The 19213-nt window shown below is 37.7% G+C and overlaps 1 protein-coding gene across 2 annotated transcripts in view; it reads right to left on the bottom strand.

The window, feature by feature from the left end:
• Window positions 1-17751, bottom strand: part of LOC109430297 (protein Skeletor, isoforms B/C) — a 215751-nt gene extending 198000 nt beyond the window's left edge. The window contains exon 1 of one of the 2 annotated variants that reach the window (XM_029867020.2): window positions 15777-17751. In XM_029867020.2, coding sequence (XP_029722880.1) covers window positions 15777-15960 — 184 coding nt within the window. In that variant the 5' untranslated portion in view covers window positions 15961-17751. The remainder of the gene's footprint in view (window positions 1-15776) is intronic. The other variant, XM_029867021.2, reaches the window with a different exon arrangement.
• Window positions 17752-19213: the final 1462 nt, after the last annotated feature.

The raw sequence follows: 19213 nt of genomic DNA, 5'->3' as shown, positions 1-19213 counted from the left end.
AAATTCAACAGTGGGACAATTTGACTTGACATGCTTTTCATTGAGTCTTCGAACAAAGTATATTATTTTTTGATGTTATATGAAAATATACGTGTAAATAGAGCGCCTGGTGCAAAAAAGTCAAAATCGTCAAAAAGTAACATGGGACAACTATGCTTATAAAGGCAGTACAGGGGATAGACAAAATGATCGGGACAGGTAAAATTTTCACTTTTCAAAAAATGCTCAACTAGCTGTAACTTTTCGAAAAGTGCATCTAATATTCTCAAATTTTTACTGTAAGTTTATTAATAAGTTGTGTATCAGTGGTCAAAATTTGGGAAAGATCGGCCCAAGTTATAAAGATTCTTAAAAAGGTAAAATTATCCGATAGCCAACTTTGAGCTGCTCTATCTCTGGATTTAATGAACCGATTGCAATGAAATTTTGACCATTTATTACTTATATAATGAACTCTGGAAAACATTTGACGTAATTTGAAATTTTTAACAAGAGAAAAAGTTATAGCGATTTTATTTTTTTTACGATTTCTTAGCAAATTGGTCTATTTTTAATATATATTCCATTACTTTTTCAATTTATTGGCGGCTATGTTGTTACTTTCCTTTAAAACACATTTATATATAAGTCAATTAGAGGGAAATTAAATGAACTGTAATTTACATCTTGAATTTTGAAACGATGTTGAAGTTTTGGATAATTTGGTGTTTTATTAGAAAAATAATGTAAACGTTATAATTTTCTTCCGTGTTAAGAATTTCAAGGTGCGTCAACGGTTTTTCATAGCTCACTATATAAGTCATAAGTGGTCAAAATTTCATTACATTCGGTTCATTGAATCCGGAGATATAACAGCTCAAATATGGCTATCAGATCTTTTTACCTTTTTCAAGAATCTTTATAACTTCGTGGAGAATGGCCCGATCTTTCCCAAATTTTGAACACTAATACACAACTGAACTTACAGTAAAAAATTAAGAATATTTGATACACTTTTCTAAAAGTTACAGCTAGTTGAATATTTTTTTAAAAGTGAAAATTTTGCCTGTCCCGATCATTTTGTCTATCCCCTGTATGTAAAGCTATAGAATATTCGTATTTTATGAAGTTTTCAATTATATTTTAGACATTGTTTACGATTTTTTTTCAAAATCACCTTTTCCATTTAATTAGAAAAAAAAATGTAAAAAAAAAATCGGATGTCCACGTGGACATTTTGAGAGGGGGGTAGGTGTCAATGAAAAGTCTACGCTAGTCTACGGGGAGGGGGGAGGGGGTCAAAAACCATGAATTTTCTGTCCACGTGGTATATGGACGGCCCCCAAGAAGGGTTTCTACAGGAGTGCCTTAGAATATTTCAGTGTGGAAAAGTAGGCCTGCTGCCTTTTCGCCGATTGAAAAATGAACACTTTCGAAACGTAATTCCAAAAAATATTATTTGATCCGGCATAACACCAGACAGAAGAACTTGAGCTTTATTCTCAACTCTTCAACATCAGCTCTTGTCTACATGGAAGTTTATGCAAAAAATAATGGCAGTATATCTGATTGGGCCTATAAAACCAAACTCGTTATAGCACTGCCTTCTCTTTGGCAAAAACAAAAAAAAGAATCAAACCAAAGAAAAGTATCTAAAGATGGCGATTACGCAATGAATGTGTGTTTTCAGCACACCGTAGGTAAGTCTCGCCGCCGCCGAACGGATACTACCGGCAAAAACCGGCCTGACCGCGTCGTTATCAAGTTTTCGCTTTCTTTCGCCGGACTAGGGTTAGCGTGCCAGTAGCTACGGTGCTGATAGATGCTTTTTAAACCAAATCAATGAATATATCATATAGACGATAGTTTTGTTCAAAATTAATCGAAAAAAAAACTTCGGAGCGTCAAGTCGTATGTTCGACTCAATATTTAAAATAGTACAACATAATAGCCAATTGTAAATAAAGTCATGAGTTGAAAATCGTGAATTAACTTAACCGTTTGGAGACGGATGGGTCACATCAGCCCAGCAAAGAAAACTGACCATTACAAACGTGTTCTAGACCAGCGAGGTTCTATCCAGAAAGACGAAAATTCCGTCTCCAAATGGTTAAGCACCATTTTATTTTTTTCATAATTGCTTGGAAGTCTTGGCAACTAAGTAAAGTTACGAATTAAAATTTAAAAATGTCTTATGAATTTATGCAATAGCCGTAACTTTAATCATTTCATACGACAAATTTACGAGAGTAGCCAAAAGATCGCAAAATGATGCAAGCTAGAATAATTCCAGGATTGCCGAAATCGCTGAGCTTATGTCACACGGTTATCAATTCTCGAGGATATCATGCTGCAAAATATGTATAAAAATCAATCCATGAATCGATGCTGTGCGGCCTCATGAAATGTGCAACAATTTCCAGAAAAGCCACAAAGCTACAAGTGCATCTACCCTACTTACTGCTTCAACGGTTTGCAACGTTAAGCTGGAGTAACATGCCGGTGCAGGGCTGTGTCTAGTAGGTAGTAGTGTTGCACTGAAAGACGCTCGTCGCTCAGGCGCATAAGTTTTGCCATTTCTCAAAGATTTTTAATAACGATGCACTTTAGTTGGTTTGGTTTGAGGTTTAATGCGACAAAAGAACGGGATGAATGAATTCAATTAAACTTTCCATCCAACCAACCGATGTCATGATAACACTTTGTGAATCCAATGTTCAGTGACGTTGTTTGTGGCTGCAACTTGGAAAATGACATTTGCTTTTAGAATTATATCATTTCAGCAAACAATTCATGAGCCGCTTTTGCAAGTTATGAAAGTCTTGGTATTTTAAGCAGACATTTACTTAAATGAGAGAATTCATATAAACTTTTTTTTACCTTTGGGGACAAGTGTCAACTCGCGGCTAAAAATTCACCGCGCAGTTTCTCAGAGAGTGTTATACATTTTACAACGATGCCTCGCCTGGAAGGTTAGAATACGAAACGAAAGACTAGAAATATCTAGTTATATCAAATGGCTATTTATCACTTGGTTTTCTCTATTTTTGCAAAAGTTGGAAATGTTAAAAGTTCTATCCTAGATCGCCAAATTTACATCGACTACACTTTTACCGATAATTTTGAACCGGAAATCCTCCGGAAAGCTAGTTTTTGGGATGCATTTCACTTTCTAGAACATCCCAGCCAACACACGATCGCATATGCTGTTGAATAAGATGCTAAAGTAGGCTATATGCGTACATTTTATACGCGGCTAAGTGGAAGCATGTACGCATATGGCCTCCACTTTAACATCCTATTCTACATCATATACCACTTCGTATTGGTTGGGATTGGTCTCAAAGAAGCAAATATTTAACCATAAGACTCAAGAGAAGGTAATGCCGTAAAACGTACACTCCCGATCAAAAGTTTGGGGTCACCCCCTCGAAAACATGTCATTATTTTAGGCCCATATCTGCGCCAATTTGCGCCCGATTTCAAAACCCTACGTTTCATTCAAAAGATAATAAGTCAATGAAACTTTTAACATGATTTAAAAGAAACTTTTTCAAAAAAAAAAAATGTATGTAAACTCAATCCAAAGTTGCCAAATTTTCTAAAAAATAAATATAAACTTACGGCTTTGTCGCTGGAAATCGTCAACCAAATTTTAAGATAAGAGCGGTAATATGACCCATTTTCTATTAACTTTCAACTGCTTTTTACAGAACTTAGCTAAAAAATCTAGAAAAAAGCAAATAAAAAAAATAAAAAAGTAAGTAAATTAACTCTTTATGTCATCGACCAAAAGTTTGGGGTTACCCCTCAATATGATGTATCAGCCAAAAGTTTGGGGTCACTGTCGTAAAACATCCAGAGCAGAAGAAAATAACAAGTGAATAACATATCAATGTATTTATCTTAAATACTACCATACCTTGATATGCACTTCATTAGGTGGTAATAAGAGGCAAAATAACAAAAACGAATACCTGAATTTTGGTGTGTTCTCATAACATTTCGTACAATAACGCAGCAATAACAAATTTTAAGTATTAGAGCACATGTTGTTCTTCGCATGGTATTTGTAAGGCATGCCCTTCTGCTCGGGATGGAAAAGTGATTTGGTAATATCTTCGTCATCTATAGTTCCATTTTAATTTTTTTTGACTCATTTCAAAGATAATTAACTAAATTTACGTTTGATGTCTTTAACTTAACGTATTTAACGATTTTTGTATATAAAAATGTTATGAAAAGTTAACACATTTCATCACATTTAAAAAATGAGGCAACTTTTCGTTAAGTTTTAGTATGTAAATTTCAACAAATATGTGTGGTTCAATGTCTTTGCAGTAAGTATCATTTATTTTGTTTCAAATAAGCCAAGAAGAATTAAAATTGAATGAAAGATGACAAAGATATCAACAAATCACTTTTCCATGTTTTACGATAGTGACCCCAAACTTTTGGCCGATACATCATTTTGAGGGGTGACCCCAAACTTTTAGTCGATGACATTATTAGAGTATTAGAGCACATGTTGTTCTTCGCATGGTATTTGTAAGGCATGCCCTTCTGCTCGGGATGGAAAAGTGATTTGGTAATATCTTCGTCATCTATAGTTCCATTTTAATTTTTTTTGACTCATTTCAAAGATAATTAACTAAATTTACGTTTGATGTCTTTAACTTAACGTATTTAACGATTTTTGTATATAAAAATGTTATGAAAAGTTAACACATTTCATCACATTTAAAAAATGAGGCAACTTTTCGTTAAGTTTTAGTATGTAAATTTCAACAAATATGTGTGGTTTAATGTCTTTGCAGTAAGTATCATTTATTTTGTTTCAAATAAGCCAAGAAGAATTAAAATTGAATGAAAGATGACAAAGATATCAACAAATCACTTTTCCATGTTTTACGATAGTGACCCCAAACTTTTGGCCGATACATCATTTTGAGGGGTGACCCCAAACTTTTAGTCGATGACATCAAGGATTAATTTACTTGAAAGCTTTTGTTTTCTGTAAAAAGCAGTTGAAAGCTAATAGAAAATGGGTCATATTACCGCTCTCATCTTAAAATTTGGTCGACCCAATTTCCAGCGACACTGCCGTAAGTTTATATTCATTTTTTTTAGAAAATTTGACAACTTTGGGTTCAGTTTTCGTGCAATTTTGTTTGAAATTTTTTTTTAAATCATGTTCAAAGTTTCTTTGACTTATTATCTTTTGAATGAGACATAGGGTTTTGAAATCGGACGCAAATTGGCGAATATATGGGCCTAAAAAAATGACATGTTTTTGAGTGGGTGACCCCAAACTTTTGATCGGGAGTGTATATTAGGGGCTGTTCATTTATTACGCAAGGCAAATTTCACCCCACCTTGCAGGATTTTTTGTATGGAACATTAAATATTTTTATATGACTAGTAAGCTTATCCAAACCCCCCTTACCTCCATAAATCCTTACGTAATTAATCTTCAGCCCCTTGCGGTGTTCTGGAACGAATTCTGAAGAAAAGTAAACAAAAAATCTGCAAACGAATTTTAAATGGATTTAAAAAAAAGTTCCCAGGCAGCATCAAAGCTGAAATTTTATGGATTTCGACTATTTGTTGGGCGGAGAATCCGATTATGAAAAAATCTGGATACCTCTAAAGAACCCATATTTTGTTTAGCTTAATTTTGTACTGGTGAGTTTATTTTAGAAGCCAATTAAAATAAGGGGTGGACTTGAAAATTGAAGAATATATGTATATAAAAAACAAGTGGACAGGCCTACATCGATTACAGCAATGGTTTTTCCGGGAGGGTTATCGAATTCACCAAAAAAACAGAGAACTGCCTTTCGTAAATATGTGATGCGTAATTTAAGGTTTCGGGGGAGCTGCCTACTTCATTTAAATTTGTCTAGGATGTTCCTCTGACGATGGGGCCCATAAATATGGCACATATCATCATTGCTGGGCTTCTAGTTTTCTTCAACCACATAATCAACGATATGAAATTACAATCTTCAATATGCCCAAAAACATTATTTATTCATCATGATTATCAATTGGCATGTCCCGAAGATAGTCGTTGACATTGACCTTTAATATTGGAGATGCAGCGTTTTTCCGGGATTTTCTTGTGGAACTGGTCTAGCCGCACAAGTTTTTTATATAGCATATTTTCAGATTCAGCTTTTTAAATGAGCAATCGAGCCGTCTCCTTCAGTGAGGTCTTCATCAATAACCTTACGCTTACCGCATCGGCTATATCCCAGTCAACCAGTGATAGTATAACATGTTGTATAAGATGTTAAAGTGGAGGCGATATGCGTACCTTTTTACATGCTCCTAGATGGAGGCATGCACGCATATAGCCTCCACTTTATCATCTTATTCAACATCTTATACGATTACTGGTTGTCTGCGATGGTCCCTAGTTATAGAATTGTGCTTAGCGAATGGGGTTATGATACATACGCACTTAATTTGAAATGCCGTGTTCGGTAAATTTTTGACGAAAATAGAACAGCTGAATACAGTTATTCTGAATTGTTTACCTTTTTCACCCGGTTTTGACAGTTAGTGTACTGAGCCTCAGTAAAACCGATTACCGAAGCTACCAAAATAGTTCTGCTGTTCTATTCGTCAAAAAAGTTCTGAACATTCAATTCAGGATTGAGTGTGTGACATACAATAAGTGAATGATGATAGTTAAATTAGATATGCTTTCCGGATTTTTCCTTCTTTGAGCATAAGCTGTTCGTTCAAGTCAAGTTCCACATATCTTTGGAAGCATATTCGCCCGATGATAAATGACTTAGAACTGATCGATTATTGAACGACAAACATTAAATAAGTAAAAATAACTTCGCGAATGCCTCTGCTGGGTAGTGCATCAACGTGAAAATTTTCATAAAGACCGCTATATCTGTATACGTCTGGAATAATTAAAGTGTTACGCCTGTTTGCCTGTGTTATTTTTTTATTTTATTCTGCCTTTTGTGGGCTTCGTGGCCGTGCGGTTAGCGGCGGCAGTCGTCTAGATGTATCGTAAGCCTCGGAGTGTGGCTTCGATCCCCGCTCCAGTCGGTGAAAACTTTTCGTCAAACGAAAAATACATCACAGGGCCACTGGGTGTTCTGTCGACAACACTGTGTCAAGTGTAAGTAATGTGTTCAGTCTGTGCAGCCTCTGGCTGAAGACGATGTGAATTGAATTGTCTCTTTACTTCAAGCCTCTCGTTTTTCAGCGTTTTATAATTTCAGCCTTTCGTGTTTCAGTCTTCTGTACATAACTCCTTAAGTAAAGTAAATTGGAGTAAATTGGACGTCATCGGTTGAAATGCAACCTTTCTATACTCGTCATAGATCGTTATGATGATCAAATTTTTGGCAGTTATTTTATAAAAAATACAGACCCGAGTACGCATCTGTAGTTCAACAATTGTAAAAAAATGCTATTGTAGCCTGGTGGACAGAAAAGAGCATAATAATCTTGTACCAATTCGAACAATGAAACCCGATATTGAAACTTAGTCATTAGACCAAATTGCCTCGCTGCGAGGTTAAATTAGTCACGCTACACGGACAACTTAGAACATGCTTAAAATGACAATTCAGATTTTTGTAGCGAAATTTATTCATGTATTACGCTTGACTGGCAGGCTGATAACCCTTTCGGGACGGAGCACAAAAAAGTAAAATTTCCAAAGCAATGACTCATGGCTCTCTATACCTCGTAGACTTTCCAAAAAGCAATACTTCTCTTCCCATTTGGAAGACTACTCTTTATTTCCCGATTTATTGCTTTGCGTATCTAGATGAACAGGAAATAAAATGATGATAAACTTGGGCATGTCACTACACCGTCGACCTGTAGTCGAGTCAAGTACAAGACACTGAAGACGACCTTACAGTTGAGGTCGAGGATGCAATTTGTTATTGGTATTAAAAGGAACAGTACTTATTGTGCAGGTATTCCCTAATCGAAAACGACGGTTCAGAACGTTCGTGCTTCGAACGGTCCCTAAAATCGTCCGTTTTTGCCTTCACACTTGGTTTCACAGCCGAATGTATCAAAAGTGACAGAGTGGCATGTGCTTTTTTTGCTGCCTCACTCACATTTCATCTTCGCTCTCTTTCTTTTTTCAACGATGACAGCAGAAGGTCGCATAAAAAAACGAGGTAGTTTGCGTAAAAGTGGTAGCAAGGAGACATCTAATTAACGAGGTTCGTAGAAAAGGGCGTTTGAAATAGGCTGTCGAATCGATCTTCAAATCCAGTGGCCAAGAAAACTCACAATAATTCAATTTTCAAAAAAAAAATGTGACAGACATTTTTTTTCATGCTTTGCGGTTATTGTTCTCTTTTTGATTAACTTGTTTTGGTAAATCTCGTATAACGAAAGAAACAGTTTGTTTGTACACTTACAAGTTTAAGGAATGGCTCAATTATTAAATTAGTATTCATCACAAAAAAACAAAGACCAAACATTTGAAAAACTTCTGCATAACTGTCATTGACGAATAGCACAATTCTGCTGGTTTGTGACGAAAAGTATATTTCTGTAAGTTTAGCAATGATGTTCAAAAAACCGTTGAGATTAGTGCTTTTAAAACAGCGACTCTTCTCAGTTTTTAGGATATTTTCTTAACCTGAACATTCTAATCCGATACTATGCCTACTCTTGCCTAATCAATTTGTTTTTTTTTTTTAATTACATAAAAATCAGGGAACCAAGGCCCGTGGCATAGTGTGCTACAGGTTCGCATCTGTTCGCATAATAAGTGAATAGACGGACATAGCACTGGCAACATTTCCATCGGCAATTATTTTAACGATCATTTTAAATCTTCTAAGCTCTGAAGCTCAAAACCAGAGGCACGTTCATCGTTTTACTTCGGGTTTGACGTTTCACACTAGCGGCTTCTGTTGGAGAGGTTTCACAACAGGGCGGTTCATCGTTGCATGAGAAAATTTAAAATTGATCAGATTCAATCAGATCAAAGTTTTTTAGATGCTCTGTATAAAATTTGTGCATGATTGGTTTGGCCTACATTTTGTACATCGCGATTGAAGTTTGTAAGAAATTTTACATAGGAAAACATGCTGTTTTGTGTTTTTATTGAACGTTGCTCGAAATTGTCCTATACCATATAGTGCAAAAGTATAGCCCAGGATGTGCCAAAAAATTTTGTCGAATACCGCAAAGCGATCCGATGCATGTGGGAAAAAAAACTCTTGGCAGTTCTTGTCAAAAAGTGATATTTTATTATTGACGGAGACAAATTTCGTTCGTTTGAAACAAAAAAAATCATGTTTATTCAGTAAACTGATAAAATATTTAAAACTAAAATATTAATTTTTTAAACAAACTCAATTACATATTGATTTCTACAATACCCATTGAAGAGCCCCCCGATCCGCCGTCGAGAACATAAACAAAACTCTCAAGTTCCAGCTGCATCACCAAACAAGTTTTCCTCTTGCAAAAAAGGCAAGTTTCACCAAAAGTTTCCACGAAATCCCATTGATTTCGGGAGCGTATGTTATCTACATGATGTTGGCATTGAAAGTGCCACGAGTGGATTTTCCTAGAGAAGGAAATAATTTTGTAAATATAATTGGAAAACAAATATTTCCGTAGGGCCGACCTGCCACAAAAAAAAAAAACAAAAAAATTTACATTTGTTTCTAACATAACCAGTCAGAAGATACATGTTTGTTTCAAAAATGGATTGAATTTGCTTCAAATGTGACGTTCGATTTGCTCCAAACAGTTTTATTTTTGTTGCCAGAACAAATTGACAATTCATTTGAGTTTACCTGGAATATTTTTGATTTTACCATGCTTTTTTCTGCGTGTTGATGTTATTCCTTTACATGTTAAATGTTAAGCACACTGAGACGTAGGATATAACTTTTGTCACAAGACTCGGATCGCTTCACGGTCTTCGGCAAAGTTTTTCAGGAGACTGAGGCTATACATTCACATAATCGATTACAAACTTTCAGAATAATTTTATTCTTTTGTAATGAAAATGCAAAAAAGTTAGTTAACCCAAATACAATCCCATACAAATTTCAATCGCGATACGCAAAGTGTAGGCATAACTGATCGCGCTTAAGTTTTTTACATTCAATTAGGATCCGAAATTAAATAAAAAAAAAACGACCCCTATGACCCATGCTACTGTACATACTGAACGGTTTCAGCGCTCAAATGAAGAATTTTTCGTTTGCCGAGAAGTTTTCTCCTGGAGTGGGAATCAAAAGGCACAAAACCTACGAATTCTGGAGCTAGATTTACCTTAACAAACTAATAACCTGCTGAAAAAGAATATTAGATTATGTAAGCATTTTTTAAAGGAACTCCTGTATGAATTATGAATTATTAGAGCAGGAATCAAAGTGGATTGAATTTTAAGATTTTTGGCCCGAATTTTATAGAAGCAGTATGGTTGAGTTCTAGAGAGACTTTTTTTCTGATTTATGTGATATTATTTTCTCGTGAATTTCCTAGCAAATAAAAGAAGAAATTTGTGAAGAAATCATACTAGATCTTGGCAGTATTTCAAGAATTTCGTAAAAAGAAATGGTAAAAATCGGTCAAAAATCGGATTTCCGTCAAAACGCTAATGGAAATGAGGAAATTCGGTTATACCGTAATATATGGGCTCTAAACTCACTTGCTAAAAGCTTTTTTTACTTGATATATGTTTTTTCGTCATTGTAAAACTTTAATTTCTATTCTGAACAGGTTGCCCCTCAGTCACCCTTTGTTTTTTTTTCAATTGTTGCGTAGAAAAAAGTTTTTGAAATTTTATTTATCGGATCCGTTTTATATTTTGGATATCAAAGATGATGAGAGAGATATCTGGTAGAAATTTGAGCCCTGTCGGAAAGAAATAGCGACCAGTAGAGAAGAATCGATTTAAACACACATCACGTAATTTTGAGAAAATCGTGTAGAAAACGGCGAATTTAGTGTAATATTCCACAGTTGCTCTCAAACAGTAAATTTAGGTGGTAAAACTTATGTTCAGGTGGAACCTTTACGTAATTAAAGGTGGTAATTAATATTGGCGTAAAGAGGGGGTAAATAGGGTCTCCCTCCAGAACAATCCATTTCGAAAAAAAAATCACACAATTCAGGCAAAAAGTATCTTTTAAGTATCAAAAAATCTATCGATGTGGCCTTGCCCTCCCCTAGAGCGATGACCTAGTTTCGCTTGTGGTAATTAAAGGACAAACATCTTCGAATCTCAGTTCAAGATTGCACCAGTACCTTAAATGCACAAATCTTAAGAAGTACACGTCTAAAGGTAGTAAAATTTTTATTTTGCTCTTGCTCGCGTGAGATAAGCATAAAATAAGAATGTCCAGTGTGCTGTTTTAGTTTCTCATGAGATTTGTGCGCTTATAATCATGAGTATGTAAATACAAAAACCAGCCACTGTGGCGGTCATCATGGGATTCTTACGAGATTGTCCTTAATTTTGGTGGTGAAACGTATATTTTAGCTTAAAATTTTCTGGTACACTCGATTCTGTTTTTACACGATGGATGCGTCCACGCAAAAAAAAAAGTTCGTGTAAAAAAAAATCGCGTAACTTCGAGAAATCGCACAAAAAAATCCAAGGGATTTTTTTTACACGATTTGCCCTCCACAAATTACCAAATTGCGTAAATAAGCCGCGTAACTTCGAGAATATCATGTAAAAAAAAAACGTTAAAAACAGCTTTCAAGGTACTTGTTTGGGTCTCCCTAAAGGCTTTCCATTAATTACGTAAGGTCGTGAAAATTCCCTTACATAATAAGTGGACAGCCCCCTAGTTGAATTACATTACGTTATTTCATCTTCTCTCAGCAATTTCTCGATTATCTTCTAATCAAGTGAGTTTTTCGTAGATAACAAGCCTGGCGAATACTCAGCAAAAAAACGAGGAACTGCAACTGGGAGACAGCTAAGTCAATGACACTACGAAATTGTTACTTAAGTTGTCAGCATTTTGTTTTCTAGCAATCCTAGCAATGTCTAAGTTTGTCAACGAGGAAGCAGAGAGGGGTCAAATGTCAAGATATTTTAGGGGGTTAGAAGCAAAGGGGTGTGAGTGACAAAAACTCACTTTCGAGTAAATGAGGTTCAAAGTTTTTTTTACCAATTTTTCATTCCATACAAAATGTATAGAGTTTCAAAATCAACCCAATTTTCTCTGATTTATTATAATTTTTCCAATCATCGTAGAAATAATCTTAAAAAAGATCATGAAAGCTTGAAATCTGAAGAATTTTATGGTATGTCCAGCACAAAAACGACAAAATGGTCACTTACACCCTTTTGATTCTGGGCCCCTCATTTTATGTCTAAGTGGCCCCATAGAGTAGAGTTTTCAGATGGTGTACCGCAATGCACTTGGTGCACCGCAAAGCCTTGACAAGTGCATCGTGAGTTTTATTTTGTTTTGATTGTGAAAAAGCTAGAAGTTTGATGAAACATACATGATAAATATATAAATCGACTAACAACGTGAGTGATAGATAGCAATTTTATACGAATATTGTTTCTAAAAATGAAATATCTGAAACATTCAAGTAAATAAGTGCAACGCATCGCTGCCGCAAATAAAGTTTATAATTAAATGTACAGTGAAATGTATAATAAATTTCCAAGGAATGGCGAAAAAGATCTACCAAGGATCTTGCGGACATGAAAATATCAAGAAATTTTACTAAGCATCTCAAAAGGAATCTGTTTAGGTTATCGCCAGAAATCCATTGAAAATTTTCTATTCAGCAGTCACTAAGTTCACCGGAAGTTGGATTCTGACTCGCTATGAATTTGCAAAGAGCCTTGTCCAAAACACAATTTACTTTACAGTTGCACTAACGTAAGAACTACACGACACACACAATACGCGACGCGACACAAGACAACACTTATCGTTCTTACAATCGTCAAGAAAAGATTTAAAAAAATTACCTTTTGTCGACCGGTTTCGGGCGAGATCTAGCCCATCTTCAGGACAATGTCCGACTGACTGCGTTGTGTTTCTTACGTTGTTCGTATACGTCCAAAAGAAGAGAAGTTACTCTATCGTCAAGATTGCTAGGTCGAAGAGACACGATGCGATATGGTCTAAGGTAAGGTCTAAGGCAATAAGGTCTGTATGAACCAAAATTTTTTTCAACTTCCGGGGAAAATACTACAAACAGACCTTCGGCCTGAGCATGGGTAGTAAGCTCTCACCACTTCTGGCCGATTTGTTTATGAGCGATCTAGAAAATGAAGCCCAGAAACAGAAGCTTTTTCCCCGAGTGTGGTGGCGCTACGTAGACGATGTTTTCGCCCCGGTGAAGGAACGGTACGTAGACCAGACACTTAGCATGCTAAATTCACAACATGAAACTATCAAAGTCACGATTGAGAAGGAAGTAGACGGGAAGCTGCCTTTCTTGGATCTGATGATTAGTAGAAACGAGGATAACACTCTGAAACTTGGGATTTATCGCAAACCAACTAGCACAGACCGGTACATAACATCCGATTTCAACCACTTTGGTGCCCAAAAACAAGCCGCCTTCCATTCTATGGCTTACCGGCTCTACAACCGTTGGATAGCGTAGAATTCAAGGAAGAACAAAATCGAATTTACGCTGCAGCCGAGGTTAATGGATAGAACAGAACAAAATTCTACAAGGCTCGGTGGCAAGAGACCATTATTGCCCGCATCGTGGTGCTCGTGTTCGTCGTTATTCCGAGTTCGGAAATGCTAGTATCCAAGAGATTGTTTTTCAGTGCGTCGGGTATTTTCGCTTATGTATTTTTTTCGGATTCTTCGATGGACGATCGGAGAATCAGCGAGTGGTGTGAACGAGTGCATATTTAATATGGTTGGACCGTTTGCATGCTGAGACCAAAGCCAAACATAGAAAACCAGCTGGTCAGGATTACCCGGTGAGTTCGTTCCTTATTATTACTTTTTATATTTGAACATGACATATATGGGGATTTTGGAGGGGTAGCCTAAGGAAGTTAAATGAACTGGTTTCCGGGCAAATGTTCGTGGGGTGGCCAGACTTTGTCACGAGATAACAATTATCATGTTGTTTTCCGAAGGTCTCCAGTGAATTTAGCTTACCCTGCTACAACAAACCATCAGGTAGATCATTCCGTTCCGGTATGACTCTGCAGCCATAGGTAATCCTTGCGCTGATGGTGGGTACACAATCATCATCATCATCATCATCACAACAGAACAAAATTCTACAAAAACACAAACGCAAAAAACACCGTCAGAACATAACAACGCTGGAGCCAATAGCAGGACAAACAAAAAGGATTAGCCTACCGTTCTACCCTAAAGTAACCAACCCAATAAAATCTAAGCTTCAACGACATGGATTGCAAGTAGTGCTCAAAAGCGCCAATACGTTACGTGAACTACTATGCAATCTGAAGGATAAGGTTCACCCCGATGAGCAGTCAGGAATTTATGAAATTCCGTGCAGGGACTGTCCAGCTGTCTACATAGGTCAGACACGCCGGAAATTCAAAACCAGAATCAGGGAACATAAGAATGTCGTTGACACAAACAAACAAAACGAATCCAGCGTGGCAGTTCATACAGCGAGCAGTAATCACAACATCAACTGGAAAGAAGCGAAACTGCTCAAATGTGTCAACAAATCTTCGCATTTGAATGCATGGGAGTCCATGTTCATCACAGGGTCGAAAAAGCAATTGATGAATGAGGATGACCCTCCCATCGCATCGTGTCTCTTCGGACATTGTCCTGAAGATGGGCTAGATCTCGCCCGAAACCGGTCGACAAAAGGTATTTTTTTTAAATCTTTTCTTGACGATTGTAAGAACGATAAGTGTTGTCTTGTGTCGCGTCGCGTATTGTGTGTGCCTTGTCCAAAAATTTCTAAAAATTACAAGTCATTTTCACAACCTTATCTGTGTGCAGAAATACCAATACTTACGTCGGAAAACACATTACCATTTTTAGCAAAATAAAAAAAGACACTTTACAGTCTTCAACCAGAGGTTGCACAGACTGAACCAATCACTAACATTAGGCAACGGACAACACGGAACACTCAGTGGACCAGTGGAGGATTTTTCGTTCGACGAAAAGTTTCCTCCGGCTGAAGCGGGAATCGAACCCTCACTCCGAAACGACTGACGCCGCTAAAGCCCACAAACTTCGAATTTCATATTTTGAATTTTTTTAACAAGTGCACCCTTTATTTTCAAAAAGTTCACCGCGAGACAAAGAGCCTGAAGATCCCTGCCTTAGAATACCATGTGCATCTTTAGCAGTGCATTAGCAACAACTCAACTGCACATGGACTTAGGATGAACAAGACTAAGTTTATTTTGGCAATTCAATAGTGAGATGTTCTTAAAAAAACATATAGGATAGTGAAAAGTGTATGTAGATTGCTCGCAGATGAGCTTCAAACATGTCGGATTCTCATTTCAACATGAAAAGAAATTTTGAGGGCCAAATCTCAAGAAGCAATGAATTACGTACAGTGAATTTAGTTTATTCGGATTTTTCTTCCTAGCAGAATGTTTTTTTTTAAGAAAAACTAAACTTTCAAATTAGTGCTAAAAAAACGGCCAACCTTTGCAAAACCGCTAGATTTAATTATTCTTCCTATTCTGGATTTGTTCCTTTATAATTACTTTTTGAGTGATTTCAATTGATTCAGAAATACAACGTTGGAATAGTTTAGAAAACTATCATTGAACAGTTCATCGTCAATCCGACTCTCATAATACAAATGGTTGTGGTACTCACCATTAGCGACTAGTAGAAGGGCCACCGCAAGCCCCGCTAGGACCAAATCCCTGGCTGCTTTCCAAGCGAAAGTACCAATAATCCGACCGTTGTTCTGTGGCTGGGGGCGCCATTGGCAAAACTTTTCGCTGGGTCTCCCCAGCTGCTGCTGCTGATGTTGCTGCTCCTCCTCGATGGTTAGCATGATGGCGTTCGTTGGTTTTAGCTATATGGTTGGAGGATTCCTCCCCAGGAACCGAGTAACGAAAACTGTGTGCGAGAGTGCTGAGTAACTCGGTGTGTGGCTTCGGAGAAAAATATCCTTGCGTTTCCAAAATGGCGGTCACATCCAGTTGGGGTTCTGTCGGGCGCGGAAAATTTTCTACGTTGGTTTTTGAGCCGATTATTTTCAATAATTCACTGGTATACTGGTTGGTAATTGAATTTTCTTTGATGTCGAATGATTTCTGCTTTTATGTTTGAAGGTTGGTTATTAGAACTAGCTAACTTGTATGCACATATTCAAAATTCTACTTTTATACACTTTCACGATTATTGTCATAGACATATCACAGACTTTGATTCTTCATTTTAATTGTGTTGTAGTTGATTATTGTCTAGCTTTCACTTTCATCACTTCCATTGCGTAGAAACGAAACAAAAAACTAAAATGAAAATGAAATCATTTGGTTCACTGCACTGTCACATAATCGACATTTTTATACAACTTGTTTTAACCATTCAGCAATGTTAGTATTTTAAACTCCGCTATTTTTCGTTTCTTGAAATCAGATCATATTTTAGCAGATTCATCACCCAAACTTATCCATTAGATCTAAAGAACTGACATAGCACCGCGCCCAGTTCCTCTTTGTGGATTTGAACTACTGATGTGAGAACTCTTCATTCTCATGTGCTATTAGGATTGCACCAGAGCTTTTTAAATCTACTGAACGATGCACCGAATTGACTGAGTTTGCAGCACTTTCACTCTTGATTGCACAATAGTGCAAGGATGCATAAAAATAATGTTCACAAAGTAGCACTGACAACCGCGTCGCGCGCGTGTTACCAAAATCCAAATTGTTCCGTAAGGTAATGTGCGTTGAATTCCAAGCAGCAAATCGCCAAATATATCCAAACAAATCACGGCGCCCCCGCCAAAAAACCGGACGACTCTACTGGTCGCCCCCAAAACCGATTTTTCACACACTAAATCGTTCACTGCAGGCCGTTCCGAAAAAAAAATTGGGGGTTCCTATTTTGGAGAAAGCTACTTTTGGAGCCCCCACGTTGCACCACACACTACCGGATCGTCAACGAGGCCAGGCAGACTCTGGGAACCGTGTGGAAATGTGCTTTCGCCAGGGATTCTCGTCTCGGACTGAGTCTCGTTCGCGGTTTGGAGTTATGCGTAGCCGCGCTCGCTCGCTCGGTGCTTGTCCCCCCATGCCATTATCACAGTTGTTGCAAGAAGCGGAGTTTTGCGCGAGAGCCAGCCACCCGACGACGACGACGGAGAGGATTCAGAGCGAAAGTGAGCGAAAACACTGACTGACTGTGCTACGCTATGCTGTGACCCCCTCATTCAACCCGTTGCATCATCGAAGGCATGGAAACCATTCAGAAGTCCCACGAGTTCACCGGAGGAGGGTGGTTTGCTGTAAACCTATCCCGGTTCTGATTTTGCGCCCGGGTCGGCAAAGGGGGTTTGGTGTTTATGGTTGACGGTATTTTCTCATGTCACCACCAGGGATGGGGTGCTCTTTGTGGCCGCAACCGCTGTGGGATGTGTGGTTGGTCGATGGTATGTGGTGGAATGCTTTCCCTCTCATTTAAAACAGTGATTGTATCGGCGTAGTTTGCGCGGTGCGCCAAAGCTTGAACAGAATTGTAAAAAAATATTGTTTTTATGCTTTATTATTTTTTTTGTTTTTGAATGTTTTAGAGTGCACCCCTATGCAGTTAACAAACACTCCTTCCTGCAGCATAAATTCAACCACCTACAGCTCATTTAAGAAGCTGAACCTGAGAATATGGTATATAAAAAACTTGTGCGACAAGACCAGTTCTACAAGAAAGTCATGGAAAAATCGTACTTTTTTTAATATTAAAGGGAAATGTCACGGACTACCTTCGAAAATGCCAATTGATATTCAACAGCGCAAGCAACGCGACCCAGCAGAGAGACTACCGAGTGCTATGATGAATGAGAACGTTTTCCAAGTCGAAACGAAAGACTCAAATAGGGTATTGGTTCCCTTATTAAGCATGTGGCTCCCATTTTCATCCCACGAAAAACAATAGATTGAAGCGCTGTTGGTTTTGTTTCTTATTTTTGTATTTTTTGTTAGAAGTGAGCACCCATGAAAACAAAAAGAACGGAGTCAATTGGTGCCGTAATCGCTTGTTTTCGAATAGGATGAAAATGGGAGCATGAGATTACTGATGGCACACATACCCTAGTTTGTCAAACAGATAAAGTGGCTCATTCAAATGTTGCTTGAAAGTGTATCATTGAAACAAAAGTGAACCTTAAAGAAATGTCAATTGACGTATTCCGTGCAGGAATTCTGGAAGGGACCTTTGGAAGAATTCCCGGAGCAATCCCTAGATGAATTCCAGGATGAATGCGTGAAGCAGTGGAGATGCTATTGGTCGTGACCATCCCATGACGATGAACAAGTAGGCCTTTTCATCGTCACAAAATGAAACGAGCAGTCACGCACCTAGTCATGTCATTTCGCAATCAGCGTACGAAAAACGGATCACGCCGAATAATAAACGCTTTGTCCTAAGCGGTGCATGTTGGTAACAAAAGCGCTCCGCTACAAACGCATGTCAGGCGATGAGAGCAATAAAACAAACATCGCTTGCCTTGCGTGTGCCGACATTCTGGCTTTTCTGCTGAAATTTTCGTCCCACGTCATCGAATTTATAAGGATTTGGACAAATTAAGACTCTTGCAAACCTCAGAGTCGAGTTTCAGTTGCAAAAATGACGATGTGAAAAGAACGAGACAATTAATCCTACCGTTTTTGTTGTGAACAAACTCGGGAGCGATTTTGTCATTATCTGCTAACGAAAAAAACAAAGCGTTGTTGCCCTGCCTTCTTTGTTGCCTATTTTTCGCTTGCGGTGGCGTATTCTGCGTACACTGTTCGCAATAATCAAGCGCCATGACGATAACTTCCATATTGTTTTGAAATTAAAACTTTCGTCGGGCAAATTTAGGCTGGACGTTGTATTTAATCGATAGAGAGGACATGATTTAAAGGATTCAAACAATAACAAAATCCATCAATGTGCCAATAATTACCTTGTTTACAACCATGTTCTGAACTGCCCGCACAAAGGCTTTATGCCACAAGCCGACATGTGCCGAGATAATCACGGGAATATTCTCACGAGCGAGCGTGAGGTGGTCGAGAGGTGGCGGCAGCATTACGATGAGCACC

This window comes from Aedes albopictus, chromosome 1 (assembly GCF_035046485.1).
Source record: "Aedes albopictus strain Foshan chromosome 1, AalbF5, whole genome shotgun sequence".
NCBI classification, from domain to species: Eukaryota; Metazoa; Arthropoda; class Insecta; order Diptera; family Culicidae; genus Aedes; species Aedes albopictus.
Note: the sequence above shows the minus strand (reverse complement) of the source record. Positions and strands in the feature narration are given on the sequence as shown.